The sequence below is a fragment of the Electrona antarctica genome, assembly GCF_951216825.1.
Source record: "Electrona antarctica genome assembly, chromosome: 9".
Lineage (NCBI taxonomy): Eukaryota > Metazoa > Chordata > Actinopteri > Myctophiformes > Myctophidae > Electrona > Electrona antarctica.
The window spans coordinates 23,467,898-23,487,689 of NC_136790.1; the positions used below are offsets into that span (position 1 = coordinate 23,467,898).

The window sequence follows — 19,792 nt, forward strand, 5'->3', positions numbered from 1 at the left end:
GGACATGGTGTTCCCGAGTTGTTGCCGTTTGAAAACAGCATGCCTTTCTGAAAAACACAGTGGAAAAAAACACTGAAAATAAAGCCATTTTCGCATTTCCAATAGATGGTAACCAGATCAGAATGTGAATTTGCGATCGTCTCTAGTTCTCCAGTGTTTTTACACAAGATGGTGCTGGGGAAAAAAAGTTGTCTAACTCGTCCTTGGCAGGGAACGCCATTGGGAGAAAAAAAGGTTGTTGTCACTGTTGATATGTGGATGATGTCTACTCATACCCACTACGGTGTATATTCCATATACTTTGAGGTTCTCTGTGTCTAGTGTCTTAACTTAGAGCCATATCGCCAACCTCTGTCACTTCTCAGTGTTTCACTGCGGCTAATGCACACTCGAGAAGCCCAGTCAATTTGAACTATGACACTATTACAGAGTCAATTAGGTAGCCGTCATACAGTCTAAAGCACTGCTATATTCCAAGAGCTTACTGTACAAATTCAGCTTAGCCCAGGGCATTTCTGAACTGCAAGTCGTATAAAGAGGTCAGGTGGAAGTCGGCTGAATTGATTGAAACCGGTGCCCATACTTTAGCAGGAAGGGAAAAGATTACAATAACACCACTTAGTCACCATTAGACTTTATTTTTTTTACTTTGAAAACATCACTGCAATTACAAACTTGAAAATAACTTTGAATGTTTGCATATTTATCAGACAAAATAACAATGAAAAGCCATTCAATCAGAGTCAGAGAACGATTTGTGAAGAACACTCGACACGCTGCCAAGCTTTCAACAGCTTTCACATCGGCATGGCAAAAGGCCTGCAGCCAGTTTGGCTCCATCCTATTTACCAAATCCTGTGTTCCAGGAGGGAGAGATTTGTACAGGCCCCCAGAGCTGCTGCTCACTACACAAAAGGAAATATTTCTGACATGGGACTGTAACAGAAAACTCATCTGCAGTCTGCGTGAAAACGGCTATTTCAGTTGGAGATTTCACCCTGGGTATAAAAAGGAACAGACTTGTTCTGATGTGATACTTTATCCACTTGACTGTTGCCAACAAGCTTTGGAGAACTGTAGTCTGTACCAGCTCCTTGCATTTCCCTCTAATCATATAGTATTTGAAGTTATAGTTGAATATTTATTTCACTTGCTATACTGAAATTGCATTCTGCGTGCACAATGAGCTAGAATTATTGTTCTGAGTTGCATCCAAACCCTGTATAGTTCGACTGATGCAGCAATTGGAGCTGTTTGCAGCTGTGTTGTAGAAACTGTAGCAGCCGATGCGGAAGTGTAAAATTGATGGAGAGATTTAATGGGAGAACTAGTTCCTAAAAGTTTATCTTTGGACTTTTACATTATGACACTTTTCTGTCAAAATTATAGGCAGTGAGCTGCTGTAGATAATGCTCCAGCACACAGCCATGTCTGTTTCATTGACTACTGTATGAAGTCATGCATGTAGATTTTTTTTAGCAATAGGTACAGGAGACAAGCTGTGGACAAGCTGTGGAGGGACATAGCATTTCTACAACATCAGTTCAACTCAAATGTACCGTGAAATAGCGTTTGAACGTATGCTAAACATTAAATTCTAATAGTGGGTTGATTGGATGTTGTGTTCATGATAGAATATGTGGCTTTTCTTTTCTTCATTTTTACCAGCTGCAAAGCTGGTCATAGAATGGGTATGAAACTTGCACGACCAGACCGACACCGGTAGTCTGCGAGCAGTAGTGGCGTTGCCAAGGCCACTTATTTCCAGCCAAACTTGGCTTGTTTTGGCCCTCACAGTTGCTTGGCTCGTTTTCGGAGGTTGGTTAGCTTATTTCTGTCACGACACTGGCAACCATACTGACGAGTACTTCTGATTTCTGATTGGCTGCCTTGTCTCCAGCAACAAATTATAACATCCTTAGAATACTCTAAAATAACATCCCATAGTCTGCACGCCATGAAGAAGCGTACTATACTATACTATTCTAGCCATGTGGAAATTGACGCCAGCAACCAGGCATGTGGAAAATAAACCACACGCATCAATGTGACCGGCATGACGACACACATCGCAGACTACCGCGACACCCCTTCTCCGCGGACCCCCACGCATACTATCGCGGACCCCCGCACCGACCTCCGCGGGGACCTCCACGGTATTCTGTGTGGGGGTCCGCGGATAAGGGGGGTCCCCGCGGAGGTCGGCGCGGGGGTCCGCGATAGTCTGCGTGGGGGTCCGCGGAGAAGGGGGATCCCCGCGGAGGTCGGCGCGGGTACAACCAAATGGACCACCAGTCCATTTGTACAGTGTCTTTTTTTTTTTAAGGACTGAGACAACAAGCTAACCTGACTCCGCCAGATGGGGCAGCAGAGAGTACACTGGGTTCCCCCCTCCTGCTCCCATCTGGGAACTCTCAGGCAGACTTGATGCCCGGCCACAAAACGGCCGGGCACCACGGAATTCTGTAATGCAAACTCTCTATCTGTACAGTCTACAATGTTCAAAGTCAGATTATTAATTCCCCCTTGTGCCATTATCATCTGCCAGTACATAGGCTACCAATAGTCCAATTGTACAACTTTAAATGTAGCGTGCATGCGTACTGGTTTATACATTCGTGTTTCACTTTTCTCTCTCTCACTACGGCTTTTGAGAGAGAGAGAGAGAGAGAAATACGGAGAGCCGCAGCACATTCTCTCTCTCTCTAATGAATCAAAGCTTTTCATTCATTAGAGAGGTCTCATGACATGACAGAAAACACTAGCTTCTTAAATAAAGTTGGTGCGCAGATATAGAGCACCGAAGTCTAACGTCAATATCGGTAGAGGGCGCAAATCCACAGGTTTGTGTACTTTTTATTTGTATTGTAATCCCCATAGGGGGATTTTAGATCACCTCATATAAGAACTGTGTTTGAAAAATAAACATGTCATCCCGGCCGTTTCACTCACATGGATATGAAGAATCAACTGACTGAGAGAAAACGCTAATGTTACTACTACTGAATTAGTTACATTTTCGCTAGAAGCAGACTGTATCATATGAGTGACTGATTGTTGCAAACGATACAGAGACACCTCCCCGACAATAACGCCGAGACAGCTTGTTTATTTTTGGACCACAACGCTTAACGATATTAAGATGAGCCCATGTTATTCTCCATAGAGAAATTACTTCCGCGAACCAGGGGAATCGAAGGGATGAGCGAGTTACGTCAGGACTTCGGTGCTCTATACACGCACAATTGTGCTCTGATGAGAACATATCTTTGTACCAACCAGTGTTACATGCCAATAAACTATTATCCCACCTGATTGATCCGGTCTATTTGAAGAACTAATCCAGTTTTTACGAGTGAAGAATGCCTAGTATGTTTTCAATCTGGTTTTGCTGAAGAGCCATGATGATACATAGTCATGTTATGGTTTAAACCTTTAAGGGAAGATGGTCAGCTTATTTCAGACCTTGCGCTGCGTGACAGCCTAATTGATCTGACCTGACCTATAGGCTACTTTTGCACAGCTGGAATGATGCAATTAATTACTTGAGAGCAGTGTATCCAATAATATAGGCTATGCACATTTTAAATTGCTGCCATACACGTAATTGTATTTTTTCACATGAGATTTGAGCCTTGTAGATGGAAATGTTAGGCTACTTACAAGATATATGCATAATATGTGTGAGGATAATGTAATGTCCCTATGCTATGCTGTGGAAATCGCACGATATCTCTCTCTCTCTCTGGACGCATCCTGTTGTTGTTTCCACACACATTAAATACAGATAGACACAGATATTTACATTTCATAGCACAATTCTGGCGATATATACGGCAGCAGCTGGTTATTAATTCATAATGTAAGTTTTTAAGTGCTTTTCCCATCCCACATACTTTTATTTTTACATGTCATAGCCTATAAGAACTGTGTTCCAAAAATACAGTGTTTGGGCATTCTGTCAGAGGTGTGGCTCTGTATAATTTATGATGATGAATGATATGAATCACATTGACATACGGTAGTTTTCTGTGTCACGCAATTATCTCTTTAACCAGGCTGTCAACATCAGGGATGGGTTTCTGGGCAGTTATGTGTTTCAATGTGTTTCCTAAACTCATCTAGATGCCTTTGTGTCAGCTGTGAGTGCAGCCTGGATTTGTTAAATTTATTATGGAGATTGTCTGCTCACAGAGATATGATATGAGACCCACAGTCTCAAATGTATTTTTTTTTAATTTTATTTCGATCAATTAATCCTCCAGCACATAGTGACCTCCAGCTGATTGAAGACCCACTTTTCAGCCATGAATTTGTCCATGTACCTGTCCATGTTGTAATTATTGAGTGACACACACTTTTTGCAAAGAGGCGGAATGACCTGGGTTGCACCAGGATTGTTGCATCTCCTACACAGGCCTAATTTAATTTGAAAGGCACAAATATTGTCATACTATTCGTATTCTTGCATGTTAACATCAGGCATATTTAAGTACTCTATTATATCCACCAAAGTAATGTCAGTAATGAAGTCAGTGAGTCATCCAATTCTGCCACTGGCTTCCCTTTCTTGTTCATGATGAAGGGATGGCATTGACTCAGGACACAGGGAGGCTGAAATCGAAGGTTCCTCACTCAATCCCCAGCGTCATGTTTTTGCGCATCGACCTTAACTGCTTGCGAAGAGCCAATGCCTTGCATGGTATTCTCCGCCATTGGAGTATGGCATATGGAGTAAAAGCTTGCTTCCTTTTTAAAGGACATTACAAAGAAGCTACAAGTAAATTTACATTAGAATTTTGTGTGGATGTAACCTACTGGGAATGCATTTTCCTGCCAGGTGCAACATGTATGATGTATAGCAGCTAGAATCATATCTGAACACTAGAAAGCTGCACTCAGTAGAGCGCAAATCTCCTCCATGCCCTATTGTGAGCAGAACGATTTTTATTAATGACATAAACACTGACAGATAATCAAACCTATTAGAAGAACATGTGGGAACTTCTGGGAAGCAATCAGTAGTGTCACCCTCGGAATTCCATCAGTGAGTTGTATTTTCAAGCTGTAATGACATCAGGTATAGCGTACAACTAATTATGTTGGCTCCGTCCTTATAATTAATAATCAGTCTGATTATCCATGTGGCCCTGCCATTTAATGCCTTAACCAGCACTTCTGAAAATCAATAATAGCTCCCTCTCACAAAAAAAAACACAATACAAATGTAAACTGTACAAAGTTTAAGTACATTCAACGTGGGGAAAGAAGCCATTCCAATATAGCCAGACCACTGAGCAATATTTGTGCCAAGTTTTGACTCGTCTGCTGTAAGACCCCTGACAACACTGACTATATCCATGGCTTGGGCCGTCAAGAAAGATGTATGCACAATGCAGCCATAATGAAAGCGTAAAGCGCTGCATATACAGCGTCTCTATTGTCTTCCTCCCTTTCGTCTCTCATAGACATTAATTTGCTACCTCTCTCCATCTTTTTCCTTGTCTGGACTGGAGCATAATATGACAATGTCTAGGCCTAGGGTGCACGAGTATGAGAGGCACAGGGCAGTGGGGCGAGGAGGGGATATAAAGGATTCTGATTGGAGCCTTATGTATTAAATAACTATGTCACTGCAGTTTGAAGGGTCGGAGATCCCACAATATTAGGTCTGGTTCCCCGCTGAGGGTATTGCGATTAAATGAATGGACAAGAGGCTGCAGTACAAAAAAAGATATCTCAGTTTATTAGAGCCTTTAGGCAGTTGGCTATAGAGTCTAGACAAAAACACTTCAGGGCTTCAGGCTAGGGACATACGTAAACAAGCAGACCTACGTGTACATAACAAAATAAAACAATAAAACTAAAATGGGCACGCACGCACGCACGCACGCACGCAGGCAGGCACACACGCATGCACGCACGCACGCACGCACGCACGCACGCACGCACGCACACACACACACACACACACACACACACAGGAACCCAAAAACAAATAAGACCCAAGACTCTCTTATCTCAGTTTACCTGATCTATACAGAGTAATCCACTTTTGCCAGACTGATTTAGTATTAAAAAAACAAACAAAAAAACAACAACAATAGTAAAGGCACCTCTGAATTGTAACTCTTCTAATAAATAAGACAAGTGGTAAAACAGCAGCAGACAACGGTTGCTGGTTCAAAAGGTTCAGGTCAACTACATTTACCTACCTTTATGACTTAACACAACCTCAAGCCAAAGAAAAAAGTAATAAATCAACGTGACCAAGGTGAAATTAGGGAACACAAGACGGGGACAACTCGGATAACAGTAGCTTTATTGTCATGTGAAGAACAAAGGCTCCCTCTGCGTCAAAGGCAAAATAATAAAATGGTCGAGACACTCACAACCCACAAAAGAAACACAAACAAGCTTTCTCTCAAGTGTGTGGTACTCACACCCTAACTGCAACAGACAGAGGGTAAACAGGACCTGTCCATATATGACCTAATTACCTGATCAGCTGCAGGCGCACCTGTGAGTTGGCAGAGCCACCCCTGCCTCCCCTGCTCGCAGACGGTGCCTAAACCATGCCCCAATGCCACAATCACAGCCAGGGCAATAGGCAGTAGCACACACTGTAAGGTATGAAGTTCCTTGTTGCGGACCGAAGCCCTTAGAGCAAATAACTGTAAAGGCAAAGTTATTTGCTGTTAAGTTTGTTGCACTGTGAACGGGAGGCTGGCGCTTTTTAACGTGTACCTGTATGTGTGACCATTTCTTTATGGGTCCATTTGGTTACATTGTACACTCTCTGGGTTAAAAGAACACTGAAGATTTTACTGTGTTGTAATCACATTCCCAAACGATGTGCCGAGGCACACTGGTGTGCCATGAGACAATAAGGCCAGCTGAGACGCATGTTAATGCCAGGCATTAACATAAATGGGGCCTAACGTGAGTGAGTGAATGGTGTTTTGTGAGAATTTGTGCGTGCATAGTAGTGTTAAGTAGGAGGATTAGAATGAGTAGAAAATACTCTCGTCTCATGACAAAAAATGTCCTTCACAAGTACAGGTATCGTCACCTCCAAAGCTTTCTTGTAATTATTTAACTTCAATTGATAGGGTAGTAAAAAAGAATGATGGTTAAGTTAAGCTACTTTGGCTTGTACTGTAGTAAGAACAGTGCCAGCTCAAGGTTGTTAGTGCTGAGGATGAGCCTCACACTTCTTTCCCACTTAATGAATCGTAAAACCCAGTTAATAAATCATACAATTACGAGGAAAGACTGAACATAAGAACTAGATGCACCTGTGAATAAGCTATGTCTGAATCGACAGTAAGTGATAAATAGCTGTTGAACTATATTTTTCCAACAAAATAATTCAAAACTACAGCTGGAAAGGTGACAAGATCGCACCTTTCCTGTTTGTCATCTTAGTGGACTATGCTCTACGACATATATGTCAAACTCAAGGCCCGGGGGCCAAATCAGGCCCGTGAATGAATTATCTTTGGCCCACGGAATGATATTTAATTAGTATTAGAACTGGCCCTCTGGTATATTGCACAGACCACCATAATACTATACAAGTCCGACAATGCACTGTGAGTGCATTGGCACATTTCACATACTATGAAAGCAGTGCTTGGTGAGGATCATAGAACAGGAAACTGAGCTTAATAATAATGCATTTTCAGTTTTAAATGCATTAACTTTTTTGCTGTTTGCCTGGGACGTCCTCATGACCGCGGTGCCCGTGTGTTGAAACACAGTCCGGCCCTCGACTTGTACCAATTTCTTTATTTTGGCCCACTGTGTATTTGAGTTTGACATCCCTGCTCTACGATAATCAGTGGACAAAATCAGAGACAAAGGCCTCATGGTTGGAAGGAGATCTGGTCGTCAGAGCGAGAAATACTTGACTGACCTCGACTATGCGGATGATGTCGCCCTGACCGCAGAGAACATACAATCTGCTCAGACGCTGCTCATCTCATTTGAAGAAGCCGCTGCCAAAGTAGGACTCAAGTTAAATGCCAAGAAAACGGAGTACATGCTTATGAATGAGGACCCTACCCATCCAAGTATTACATCAATGGATGGATCACACATTAAGGAAGTCGAGGACTTTAAATATCTGGGTTCATATGTGGCTGACAGCAGAAAGGACTTTCTTGCCAGAAAGGGACAAGCCTGGAACGCCTGCAACAAACTCCTCAGAGTCTGGCAGTCCAGCGTTTCAACCTCCACCAAGGTCTCTTTCTTCAGGGCCTGTGTTGAAAGCATCCTATTACACTGTAGCCTATATGGTGCTGAGACATGGACTATGAAGAAGGAATTACAAGACCGGCTTGATGGCACATGTATACAAGACTCCTCATGTCTGTTAAAAACATCTCCTGCATGGAAAACTCATCCAACCAAAGAGCAGATCCTATGGTGAACTGCCGCCAATAACATACATATCCTGACACAATCTCCAGGGACACAGGACTGACATTCCAAGAACTGGGAGCAGCAATGGCTGACAGGTCTAGGACCTTGACGACAGTAATAATAATAATAATAATGGATTTTATTTATAACGCACTTTACATTCCAAGGAATCTCAAAGTGCTACAGAAAATAAAAGCAGAAGAAACAACACACCATTAAAAACATCTAATAAAACAGGAACATTTAAAACATAAGGAACATTTAAAACATAAGGGCAAGGCTATAAAAATGCTTTGGTAAAAAGGAAAGTTTTTAGTCCTCTCTTAAAAGTGTCAACCGACTGTGGGGCTCTCAGGTGGGCGGGGAGAGCGTTCCACAGTTCGGGGGCGACCGAGCAGAAGGCCCGGTCACCCATGGTGCGTAGGTTTGTTTTTGAGGGTTTGAGGAGGTTGGTGTTTGAGGAGCGGAGGGAGCGGGTAGAGGATTGAACTGTGACAAGTTCCTTGAGGTAGGGGGGGGCATTGCCGTGGATGCACTGGTGGGTTAGCAGGGAAATCTTGTATTCAGTCCGGAATGAGATGGGGAGCCAGTGGAGTGAGCGGAGGATGGGTGTGATGTGCTCGTATTTACGCACTCTCATCAGGATCCTAGCAGCGCTGTTCTGAATGTATTGGAGCCTTTGAAGGCTCTTGCTAGGGATCCTGATGAGAAGTGCGTTGCAGTAGTCCAACCTGGACAGTCGAAGGATGATGATGATCTATAAATAAATACTTATTCAACTCATTGAACAATGGTACTGTATGAATAAATGAGGAAAGGGAATGCATTTAACACCACAGTATAATCTAGTACAAGCATCAGCACTGGTAAAGGGCAAATTAAATGTCAATTGGCAGAAACTGATTGTATCAGTAACGACTCAACATAAAATGAACACCTTGCTGCTAACAGCCAATGTGAAGGACAAACATTTCCAAGTGGGTATGTTGTGTAGCGCTGTAGATACTGATGGTCTGATCACGGTTCCAATTAAGGTAGCTTCTTTGAGTCAGTGTGTTGGGTGTGTGTGTCAGATGATAGCGGTGGGAATCACACTTGGACTTCACAGTATATTTTGTCATAATTCTTGGGCCACGACTCGATGAGATCACTAACTATTGTTTGATACATTTTCTAGGTAATATACATAGACAGACCATGAAATGTATTTAGAAGTCTAATCTTGAAGAGAGAAAACTCAAACATGAGCTACACACTAGTTACATTGAAGTTATGGTGTTGCAATAACTGTATAAACTATAATTGTATTATGGCAGAATTGTTCCTACTTTAGGCATACCAGCCAACATTTGAGTGTGAAAAATAAGGAGATTTTCTGGTGGGGACTAACTTAGTATTCTAACTTAGTATTCAGTTAGTATCCACATAGTATTCACTTACAGTAGTATCAACATAGACACTATTCACTGTAGTATCCACTTAGTATTTACTCAGTATCCGCATTGTATTCACATAGTATCCACTTATTCACTTAGTAGTCACTAGTCACATAGTATTCACTCAGTATCCACATAGTAGCCTATTCACTGCATCATCTGCATTGCATTTCAATCAATCAATCACTTTGTATCCACGTCCACTGACCTGGTATTAACATTATGGCCCTAGCTGCATATCAGTCGGACTGAGTTGTCCAAAATGATGGATAATTTAAGACACTGCAGGGCCACTTATATGTAGTTACCTTGTTATTATGTTGGTTGATGTAGAATCGTATTATGTTCATCCCTTAGGGCCGTAAAACAGTCCTTGCAAAGGCAAGAGGAAGAAAAGATGACGTGCATTGTGCATGTCTGTACTGTAGGGACATTATACATTAATGTCCCTACAGTACAGTACAGTGTATACTGTACAGTACAGTGTATACTGTACTGCACATGCACAATGCAAATACAGTATTAGAACACATTTATTGTTTGTGGTATGTGCTCTGTACTGTACATGGTGGGTTCATGTTAAGTCAAAGAATACAATAGTATTACTTCTCAAAACACAATTTATTGTTGATCTGATCCACTCCACCAACTTTCCTAATTGTCTGTCTTTTCAATGGTATTTGATCACCATATGTCTCTGTGTATAGTCTGCAGAGCCACTCAAGTAAATAATTACCATGTGGAACCCAACACTCTTTCTGGTTTACAACAAAAATATGACCGATGAAAAGCCTAGCCCTAGTGGATCTAAATAAATGTAGGCATAATCATCCAATTTTTTTATAAATTCTACATTTGGCTACACTTTTAAAAAAATAAATAAAGCACTTTTAAACTGAAGATGATGGCCAATGTTGATGATAATTGAAAATTAAAAAGGATTTCTGAATGCATCACCAGAAACCACCCGCAATACCACCGGTTGAAAACTCATCTATCTATATGCACCATGTCTCTGTATGTCTGTCTGTATACAGTATGTACGTACGTGTGTATGGCTGTAATCCACGTAACTTGAGAACAGTTCGCCCCAGCAGCTTCAAATTCGACACATGTGTTCCACACCCCCACAGGGAGGGGGTGTGGAACGCTATACTGAGTCAGAGGTTTTAGACTCTTTAATGGAAGTTATTACTTCTATTTGTAAAATGGAAAATACTTAACCATGCTATCTCATTTACAAAGGTTTGGGGCATAACCTCTGCCCCACAAATGTCACATTCGCCTGTTATAGCGAATAATAGTCTCTGTACACTAACACAAGTGAGTGAGTTCAAAAGTCATACTTTATGGGTTTCTGCATACTGTGCATGTGTGCTTTTTTACTACCAGCTAGCCTAAGCCTACCAATTGTATTTATTTTACAGCAGTTTTTACTTGAATGTATTGTTCTGGTAACTGATGAGAAGAAGTAACTGTACTAAAAAACAGCTTTCCCAAAGGGCTGCAGGTTAACACAAATGTTATACCCACCTTGATATCATTGTTGCTGAGATAAAAGCACTCTACCTGTGATCTTTTGTCCTGCATCCTCTCATCCTGTTGTCTGTTTTCCTTTTGTCAAAAGGCCTTTCTAAAATTTAGATTAGATTGTAATTCAGTGGTTCTCAACCTGTGGGTTGAGACCCTCAGAGAGGTCCCCACATGATTGTTGGTGGGTTCCCAGATGACAGTGACCTAAAAAAGAAGACCATTACTGCATCAAGAGTAATCAACAAACTATACTATACCATAGCCCTGAGGAGGAGAAGCGACCTCGCCCTAAAGGGCGACCTTGCGTGCACGCATCCGCCTGGGTGACGGCAGACTGCTGGGCGAGCACTGGCGCTTTGGCATGGGGGGTCAGATCAACATAGGGAATGTCAGAACAGGTCAGCTCCATATATGAAGATCTAAGGGTGGCAGTGGGGGCAGTGTCTTGAGTGTACAGGTTTTGATGACTCAGGTCTGGCCATGGCCATGGTCTTGAGTGTACAGGGTTTGATGAGGTCAGATCAACATATGGAATGTGAGAACAGGTCAGCTCCATATATGGAGATCTAAGGGTGGCAGCCGGGGCAGTGTCTTGATTGGGTTTGATGAGGGCCCAGGTGGGGATGGGCCTTCATTTTCAGCCCTGTTGAGAACTCTAGTTTTCGCTGCCTGCCGGGCGCGGCTGCACTAATATCTTTGGGGCGGGCCTGTCTAGAGGTTGAATGGACAGGTATCAGTTAACACGAGGCCTGCCGGGAATATAGGAATTTTAAAACGTAGAATCTTGTGGCCTGCCACAAACGGAAAAGCCGTTTTAACAGCGATGTATTAATTAATGCATGTTTTAATACGATCGTATCGAAATCTACCGTCCGTTAGCTTTGTTATGCTTCTGACACAATGGGCGCGGCCATTTTGAAAATGCGCGCGCATCCACTTGCATTGTCGGCTCTGTTTTCAGACGGCTTTATCTCACAGAAGCGACATTGCAGAGGACGCTTTGTCCCAGACAAGCGTTTTCAACGGCCTGTAGCAGGCGCTGTGATACTCGCGGTCCACTTTTTCCACCACCGACCGAGAGAACGAGCACCAGCTTCGTCAACACACACGGAATGGTTTCATAGTAAAATGCGATACGGATATTTGGCTCTTCAAAGTAAATGTCACGCGTGATTAAACCATGGCAATACGCAATCGAGGGATTAATTAATGGCGGCAGGAATTGTTTGAAAAGGGAGACATCGAAGAGGAAGTGGGTGGGGTAGGATCAATATGGAATGACAGAACAGGTCGCTCCATATATGGAGATCTAAAGGTTTTGAGGTTTGAGGTCAGATGTAGAATTGCTGGCCGGCTCCATATATGCAGATCTAGGTGAGATTAAAATGGAGCCTGTCATGAGGTGTCACGGACTGACGGCCATTTATTGTGGCCAGACGGACGGACGGACGGGTTTTGCAGGTTTCTGCGACCTATGGTTGCAAAAAAATGGTCAAACATTGGCCAAATTGTCAAAAGATTTTTTTGTGTGAAAATAGCCGATCTAGCTGACAAGGTTTCAAAGACATTGGTTCAAAAATGGCACTTGCAGTATGGGATGTCATCCATGTTTTCTTTCTTTGCTTTTGTTATCTCATCTACAAAAACTCACCAAGTCCTCAGATTCACAGCGATCCTTTGTAGATCATTGTGCTGAGAAAGCATGGCACGCGAACAGTACGTACCAGCCAGGGCTGGAGATTGAATCCCACTGGGAGGCTAAAATGCACTCATGGTACTGTGAGGTGCTTAGACTGTGCAGACTGGATACAAACAGATACGCACACGCATCCAACTATGTGAAACGCAAAACAGCTGTGTTGTGTCTCATCTGAGTGAGACCTACATAGAGAAGAAGGAGAGGACACTGGAGCAGCACAGACATGTTAAGCCTTTTTTATTAGGTGCTAGTATACAAAACGACTGACGTTTCGAGCTATGCAGTCTTCATCAGAGTCATTCTGATGTTCCTGTGATACACCGGACCAGCCATTCCAGGCTTGAGGCGCGTTGGTAGACTCTCTTTGTTCTTGAGACCTACGTACATAGACTGTGATCATCATTGAATGAATGAATGGTTTATTTCGATCTTATGCCGTCATTACAAGATGAATCATGTTTTAAACTCATTTGACATGATCGAAAATGTATAGGCGGAAGCTGGGAGCTTATTAGTGCCTATCCTTAATACATTGTACAGTTGTAACTAAGAGGAATTTAAAATGAAAACAAAAACAAAACAAAAAACAAAGACAAAGACAAACAAACATCATTACCAGAAGTCCATAAGGAGCTTCATAAAATATGAACCCTAGAGTCTACATAGATTTGCAACTTGTTGTCTTTATCATTTTTGATAAACAGCATTCTCAACAACTTTGAGCTAAACCAAATGTGGATAGTATGACTTCAGTCGAGTACAACTGCCAGCAGGGAAGAAGACCACGTAAATGGAGGAAGAACGAAAGAGCAGACTTACCACTGCATTTTCAGCTGCATAACTTTCGTGAAAGATGTAGCTGAAACATCAATGTTAAGCCTGATTTATGACACCGTCATACGACAGTCAAGCGACAGGATCGCTTGACTACTTTTTGCCTTTAATTGTTCAATATTTTTGCACACTCGCTTGGGCGCACTTTGTGATCATCAGTCATTTTTGTGCCACCAACAAGCTGGCAGCTATAGGTGCGATGCATAACAGCCATGTGAAATAAGACTGACAAATTGTACTGTAGCATGATCCTTCATAACATATTGAAAAGGTTTGGCCTTTCAGTCTCTAAACATGTCTCCATCAACACTGCTACTTAATGTCTGTCTGCAGTGCAACCACACAGCACTGCAGTGGCACTGTTCCTTCACTGTTCTGCCAGCCACACTACAGGAGGATGAACACCAACAGGCTTACGCATAATCACAATAATCACAGCGATCTATCACTGAGGTGCAATCTCCATAGTTTCAGAGACCACTGTCTGAGAAACACTTGGCTTTGACAGTGTGAGACATGGCCTCCTCTTCAGAAGCGTGTACCAAAGTTTTCATACTGCACTGTAGTGTATTTTATATCATAATACTGTATATTTATGTGTGACTACGGTATGTGAAACGGGTGAAGTTGTATGCACTGAACCACCCTTGGCTTGGAATGATGAAGGGACTGGCCCCCTTACACAACACATTCTCCTGCATAAATGTCCTCTCCCCCAGCCTTAATTTCATTAACTTCGACATGATTTACCAACCGCATTCTTTGTTTCATTTAATTTGGTGTAATCAGCTAAAATAACATAATTAGTAATACATGGTTTAGTACCATTTTAAAGATAGGATTATGAGGGCAGAACAGAATTATCCATCTACAGAACAGTACATCCAGCTGCCTCTGTTGTTCAAAGAGTATGACAAAACCCTGGCCTGGATGACCCAGCTGTGTTATTTAGACAACATCAAAGACAGAATATATTTCAATTAGATGCAATGAAAGCAGAGGTGAGATGGAGCTCCTCTCCAGATTTTCTTGTTTAAATTTTGAAAATAGTTCCTGTGCAGTGCAGATAACCGTTTTACCTTTTGGCTCACATCACACACTTTGTATTTCTTTTGATTATATATTCCTCCCCTGGGTCAAGTGTCTTGATGAAAGCTGTGCTTGATAGGGAGGGACAGCTTCAGGAAAAAGTGAGACGTGATTTTCATATACCGCTGGGGAAGTGTTGGCAGAGTTAAAACCACAACGATCCCAGCATGAGAACCCAGGTTAAAAACACATACTGTATTATTGCATAGCAGTGCATGGTAGCCATTTTCTGGTGCCATCGTTCCAGGCCCCATTCATTTTTCCCATAGAGATTTCCAAAAAATAATCAAAAATATAAAACAACAGAAAATGGCCACAAAAATGGCCACCACTGCTATGCCCTATACTACGTAGTACCGAGCTACAGGCAAGTAAAAACAATAAAAACTGATACTGATCTCGCTAAGCAGTAAGAGTGTTTTATTGAACACCCCAGAACCCCAATACACACCCATTACACAGGTGGCTCAATCAATCACACAATCAAATCAAATCTTAATAAGCAAAACAAAAACATTACGTTTAGTCGAATATACATTGAGAGCATTGTCAACAGGAAGAAAAATAAAAAGATCTGCCACATGTGCTGCTGAAGTGATTGTAGAAGTCACCTTGTGCATAAGGTACTGCTGAAATATATTTTTAATCCTTTAATAATATATTACAGGGAAGTTAAATGAATGTTTAAAAGACTCTCTCAACCATGTAATTACAGACCATTCTTTACAACTTATAACCACCAAGAAGAAAAGCTACTGTAAACCTGACCTTTGCCAAGCAATTCTTGTGGAAATTTGGGAAAGAACGAAAGAAAGAATGAAAGAATGGGAACTATCACAGGTCCATCTGTATAGTAGCCTCCTCATAGCCATGTCACTTAAAACACAATGCCGAATCATCTCAGAAAACATATGTACCGCAATTTCCAGACTATAAGCCGCTACTTTTTTCCCATGCTTTGAACCCTGCGGCCTATACAACGGTGCGGCTAATCTATGGATTTTTGAGTGGTGCAACCACTCTAAAGAACAGCAATGTCTGTGACGTTCAACTATGTGTGTGACTATGTGTTCAACTATGTGTGTGACTATGTTTGTGTGTGGTTAATGAGCACCAGTACCAATGAGTACCAAAAGTGGCGCTGTTGTGCCAGAAACAGACTATAAACCTGCGGCTTATAGTCCAGTGCGGCTTGTATATGTAAACATTTGTTTTTTTCCCTAAATTTAGCTGGTGCGGCTTATATTCAGGTGCGCTTTATAGTCCGGAAATTACGGTAGTAACATCACAAAATCGTTACTTCACTTGGAATTGAGCCCTTTGACTTGAAAATATACTGTATACCTTCACACAAGCCCAAATATTAAAGAGGATGTTCTTTAAAAAAAAGTATGCCAGGCAGGAATCATTTACCTTTACTTAAATCGATATGAAGGACTTTAAACTAAAAACTTTAGATTGGGACTTGTCAGTTATATTGAGACTTGACTAGTACCTTGCCTGGCTTGACTTAATTGGGACATTGTGACTTGGAACTTAAGTTTAAAGCTTTGAGACTTACTTGACTCAAGTTGATTCCAAAAAATTACTTTGTCCCACCTCTGATATGTAAATTACTGTCAAGGTCCTTACTAGTGACTATTTTTTTGGTTACTCACAAATGACTGAATACTGTGTTCTGTGTCTTTCTGTGTCTGATTAGGGGGTGTGTGTATCTTCCAGTCGGTCAAGATTCCTCGGGAGGCCAAACAGGGAGAGTTTGACAAGGTCATCCGACGACTCAGAGAAAACCAAAATGCGAGAGTGGTCATAATCTTCGCCAATGAAGACGATATAAGGTAAGGCAACATAGTAACTTGATAACCACTGTGAAGATGAGAATGGAAATGATTCTATAATACTGGACAACACAGGAACAGATAGGGGGTGGTGACCATGGCGGGGAAGGGCGGTAACAGAACTGTTCTGAACAAAGTCCGCTGAGACATTATAATGAAATGTTAAAGCAAACTAGAAACTGGTGCTCAGTAGAGCATACATCTCTGCCAGGAGGCATGCCCTACCTCTCTCCATCTTTCTCCTGGGGCATGATGACAATGTTTGGGGTTGTGCGAGTATGAAATGGAACGGGGAAATGGGGGGAGGGATATAAATATATATCCCTCCCCTATATACATCATTATGCTGCAACCAGAGTAGACAGCCTACTTGGAATCACATCTATGGACAGTAAAAAAAAAAGGGGAAAAAAAGTATAGCATCACCGGGACAAACATAAAGTTATAACCACTAAACAATGTTATAACATTAACACCTAATACAGGGGTCCGCAACCTTTTTGAAATGAAGTACCATGTCGTTTTTATTTTCTAGATAGTTAGTGTGCCATGTAAACATTAATTTTAATTGACTCCACATTACAAAATTCCAACATGTTTTGAGTGTCCACGAATATAACCTTTTCCCTGCAACCCAGCAACCCAGTCAGAGTTTTAATGAATGTAGAATTATGTGCAGGATGCAATTTGCATACACATATGGGACTTAATTTATTTGACTAAGGTTTTTTTAAATAGATTATTTTAAACCAAAAATCACGTCTCTCACACTTCAATCAAATTACCCAAAACATGTTATTGTCAAATCCAACATGCTTCTTAGGCAACTGTACATTGTGATTTCAAGATGGTGCTGCATAGGTGATAGTTGTGATACATGTGTTCCATGTGTGAATGTCAGCACTGGCAGCTTGGACTGAATGTGCACAAAATTACTAATGCACATTTGACATTTCCAGAAAGAGTCTTGAGATTTGGCAGATTTTGTGACAATCTTGTTGTCTGTCAATTAACATGTACCATCTCCCATATGTAATTCGCCCAATACGCTGGTTCCAGACCTTATTCCTATGGGATACATAATACATATTCCATAACCTTGCTGGAGAGCCTATTCATTGTAGTAGTAGCCTACTAGTGTGAGACACACACACAGACACAGACGCACGCACGCACGCACGCACGCACGCACGCACGCACGCACGCACGCACGCACACACACACACACACACACACACACACACACACACACAGGTGAAAACCTGTGAAAACACGACTCCTGGCAGAGATAATAATCAAAGCTAAAGCCTGAGAGCCTGACCCTACACACAGTGTCATCTGTGTTCCTTGTCTACCGTATGTAGGCGGCTGCTGAATGCTGCCAGGAAGGCAAACCAGACAGGTCATTTTATCTGGGTTGGCTCAGACAGCTGGGGTTCCAAGATCTCTCCAGTTCTGAACCAGGAGGAGATGGCAGAGGGAGCCGTCACTATCCTGCCCAAGCGCCAGTCCATCAGAGGTACATTGTGGAATTAACCACTTGGCAAACATAGTTCGTAGCACTGTGTTGGTGTGCTCTTTTTCCCCTCTGTACCAAATACCCCCATGGGATGCTATAGGGAACAAGTGGTTAATCCAACTACAGTATGTTCTGTTAATAATAATAATAACAATAACAATAACAATAATAATACACATTTTATATAGCAACAAGGACAAGGATATTTTGATCTGTTTCATGTAATTAAATACTTTTGATGTATAGGTGCAGTCTTTGTAGATGCGCTGGCATTTTGTACATGCACTTCAGCTCCACCGTCAAGAAGAGTTGTTTGACAGGGGTGAGAGAGTTCCCTCTCTACAGCTTCATTAAAAAAAAATGTGGAAAATGAACCAAAGAAAAATAGTCTTTGTGCTATCAGTTGATCTGCTACCAACAAACTAACTATTTAAATATAATTAATTATATAAGCAAGTCAATGTCAGAACACGTCTACCTATCAGTTTGCTGTGACACTGTCTGTGCGTCAGTACCAATGAAACCATTGATCTGTCCATGCAGGGTTTGATCGTTATTTCATCAGCCGCACGCTGGAAAACAACAGGAGGAATATCTGGTTTGCAGAGTTCTGGGAGAACAACTTCAACTGCAAACTCAGCCGTCATGCTTTGAAGAAAGGGTCTGGGCTCAAAAAGTGCACAAGTAAGATATTCCTCTACATCAGTTAACAGTTACCGGTACTTATAACATATAAATATTTTCACTGTTTTGCGTTGAATGAACTGACACATTTGTCTTACTGTACTCTCACTCATGCTCACCTGTTAAAAACTGGAGCAGAGGCAAATGTAATATTTAGACGTGCGCTTCGTCTCAAGGCCCATTGCAGCATTGTAACTGTATAACTGCTGAGTCTGAGGTGTTCACACACCTGGTTGGTTTTAGCAAGTGAATGGCTTCATAAGTCTGGTTAAATATTGTATACCTGCAGGCCCTGTGCCACATGCACATGCAGCTGCGGATAGCACTATCTGTCCATGTGGAAAATCACTGGGAGATTTTAATGAGATTTAAACCCAATTAAGGAGCCCAGCACATATTTAGAGGGAAGGGTCAAAATTCTCCAGTACAGAATGTTTCTCTTGAGGGTTTCTCACAATGCCCCATGCCCCCAAACTCCTATCAAGATAATTATGTGCTTAATTAGTTCACGGAATCTGCAAGACAGAACAAATGGCCCAACATAAAGGATGTCTCATCATCATAATTTGTTGTAATCACAATATAATATCATTTCATGCCTGTGCATGTGTGGCTGTCCGTCCACCACTTTGGTCCCAATCAACACTGTATGTAAAAACTAAAATCTAGATGCCATGCAATGATTGATCAGCCCATGGCTTTTCCTCTATAGCGCCATCCTTTGGATTATTTA

The 19,792-nt window shown here is 41.8% G+C and overlaps 1 protein-coding gene across 1 annotated transcript in view; it reads left to right on the forward strand.

Moving 5' to 3' along the window:
* The window catches only part of grm4 (glutamate receptor, metabotropic 4), a 196,684-nt gene that overhangs the window by 128,713 nt on the left and 48,179 nt on the right, over nucleotides 1-19,792 (forward strand). The window contains exons 3-5 of the mRNA XM_079509213.1: nucleotides 16,721-16,856; nucleotides 18,221-18,375; nucleotides 18,919-19,059. Of these exons, the coding sequence (XP_079365339.1) occupies nucleotides 16,721-16,856; nucleotides 18,221-18,375; nucleotides 18,919-19,059 (432 nt within the window). The remainder of the gene's footprint in view (nucleotides 1-16,720; nucleotides 16,857-18,220; nucleotides 18,376-18,918; nucleotides 19,060-19,792) is intronic.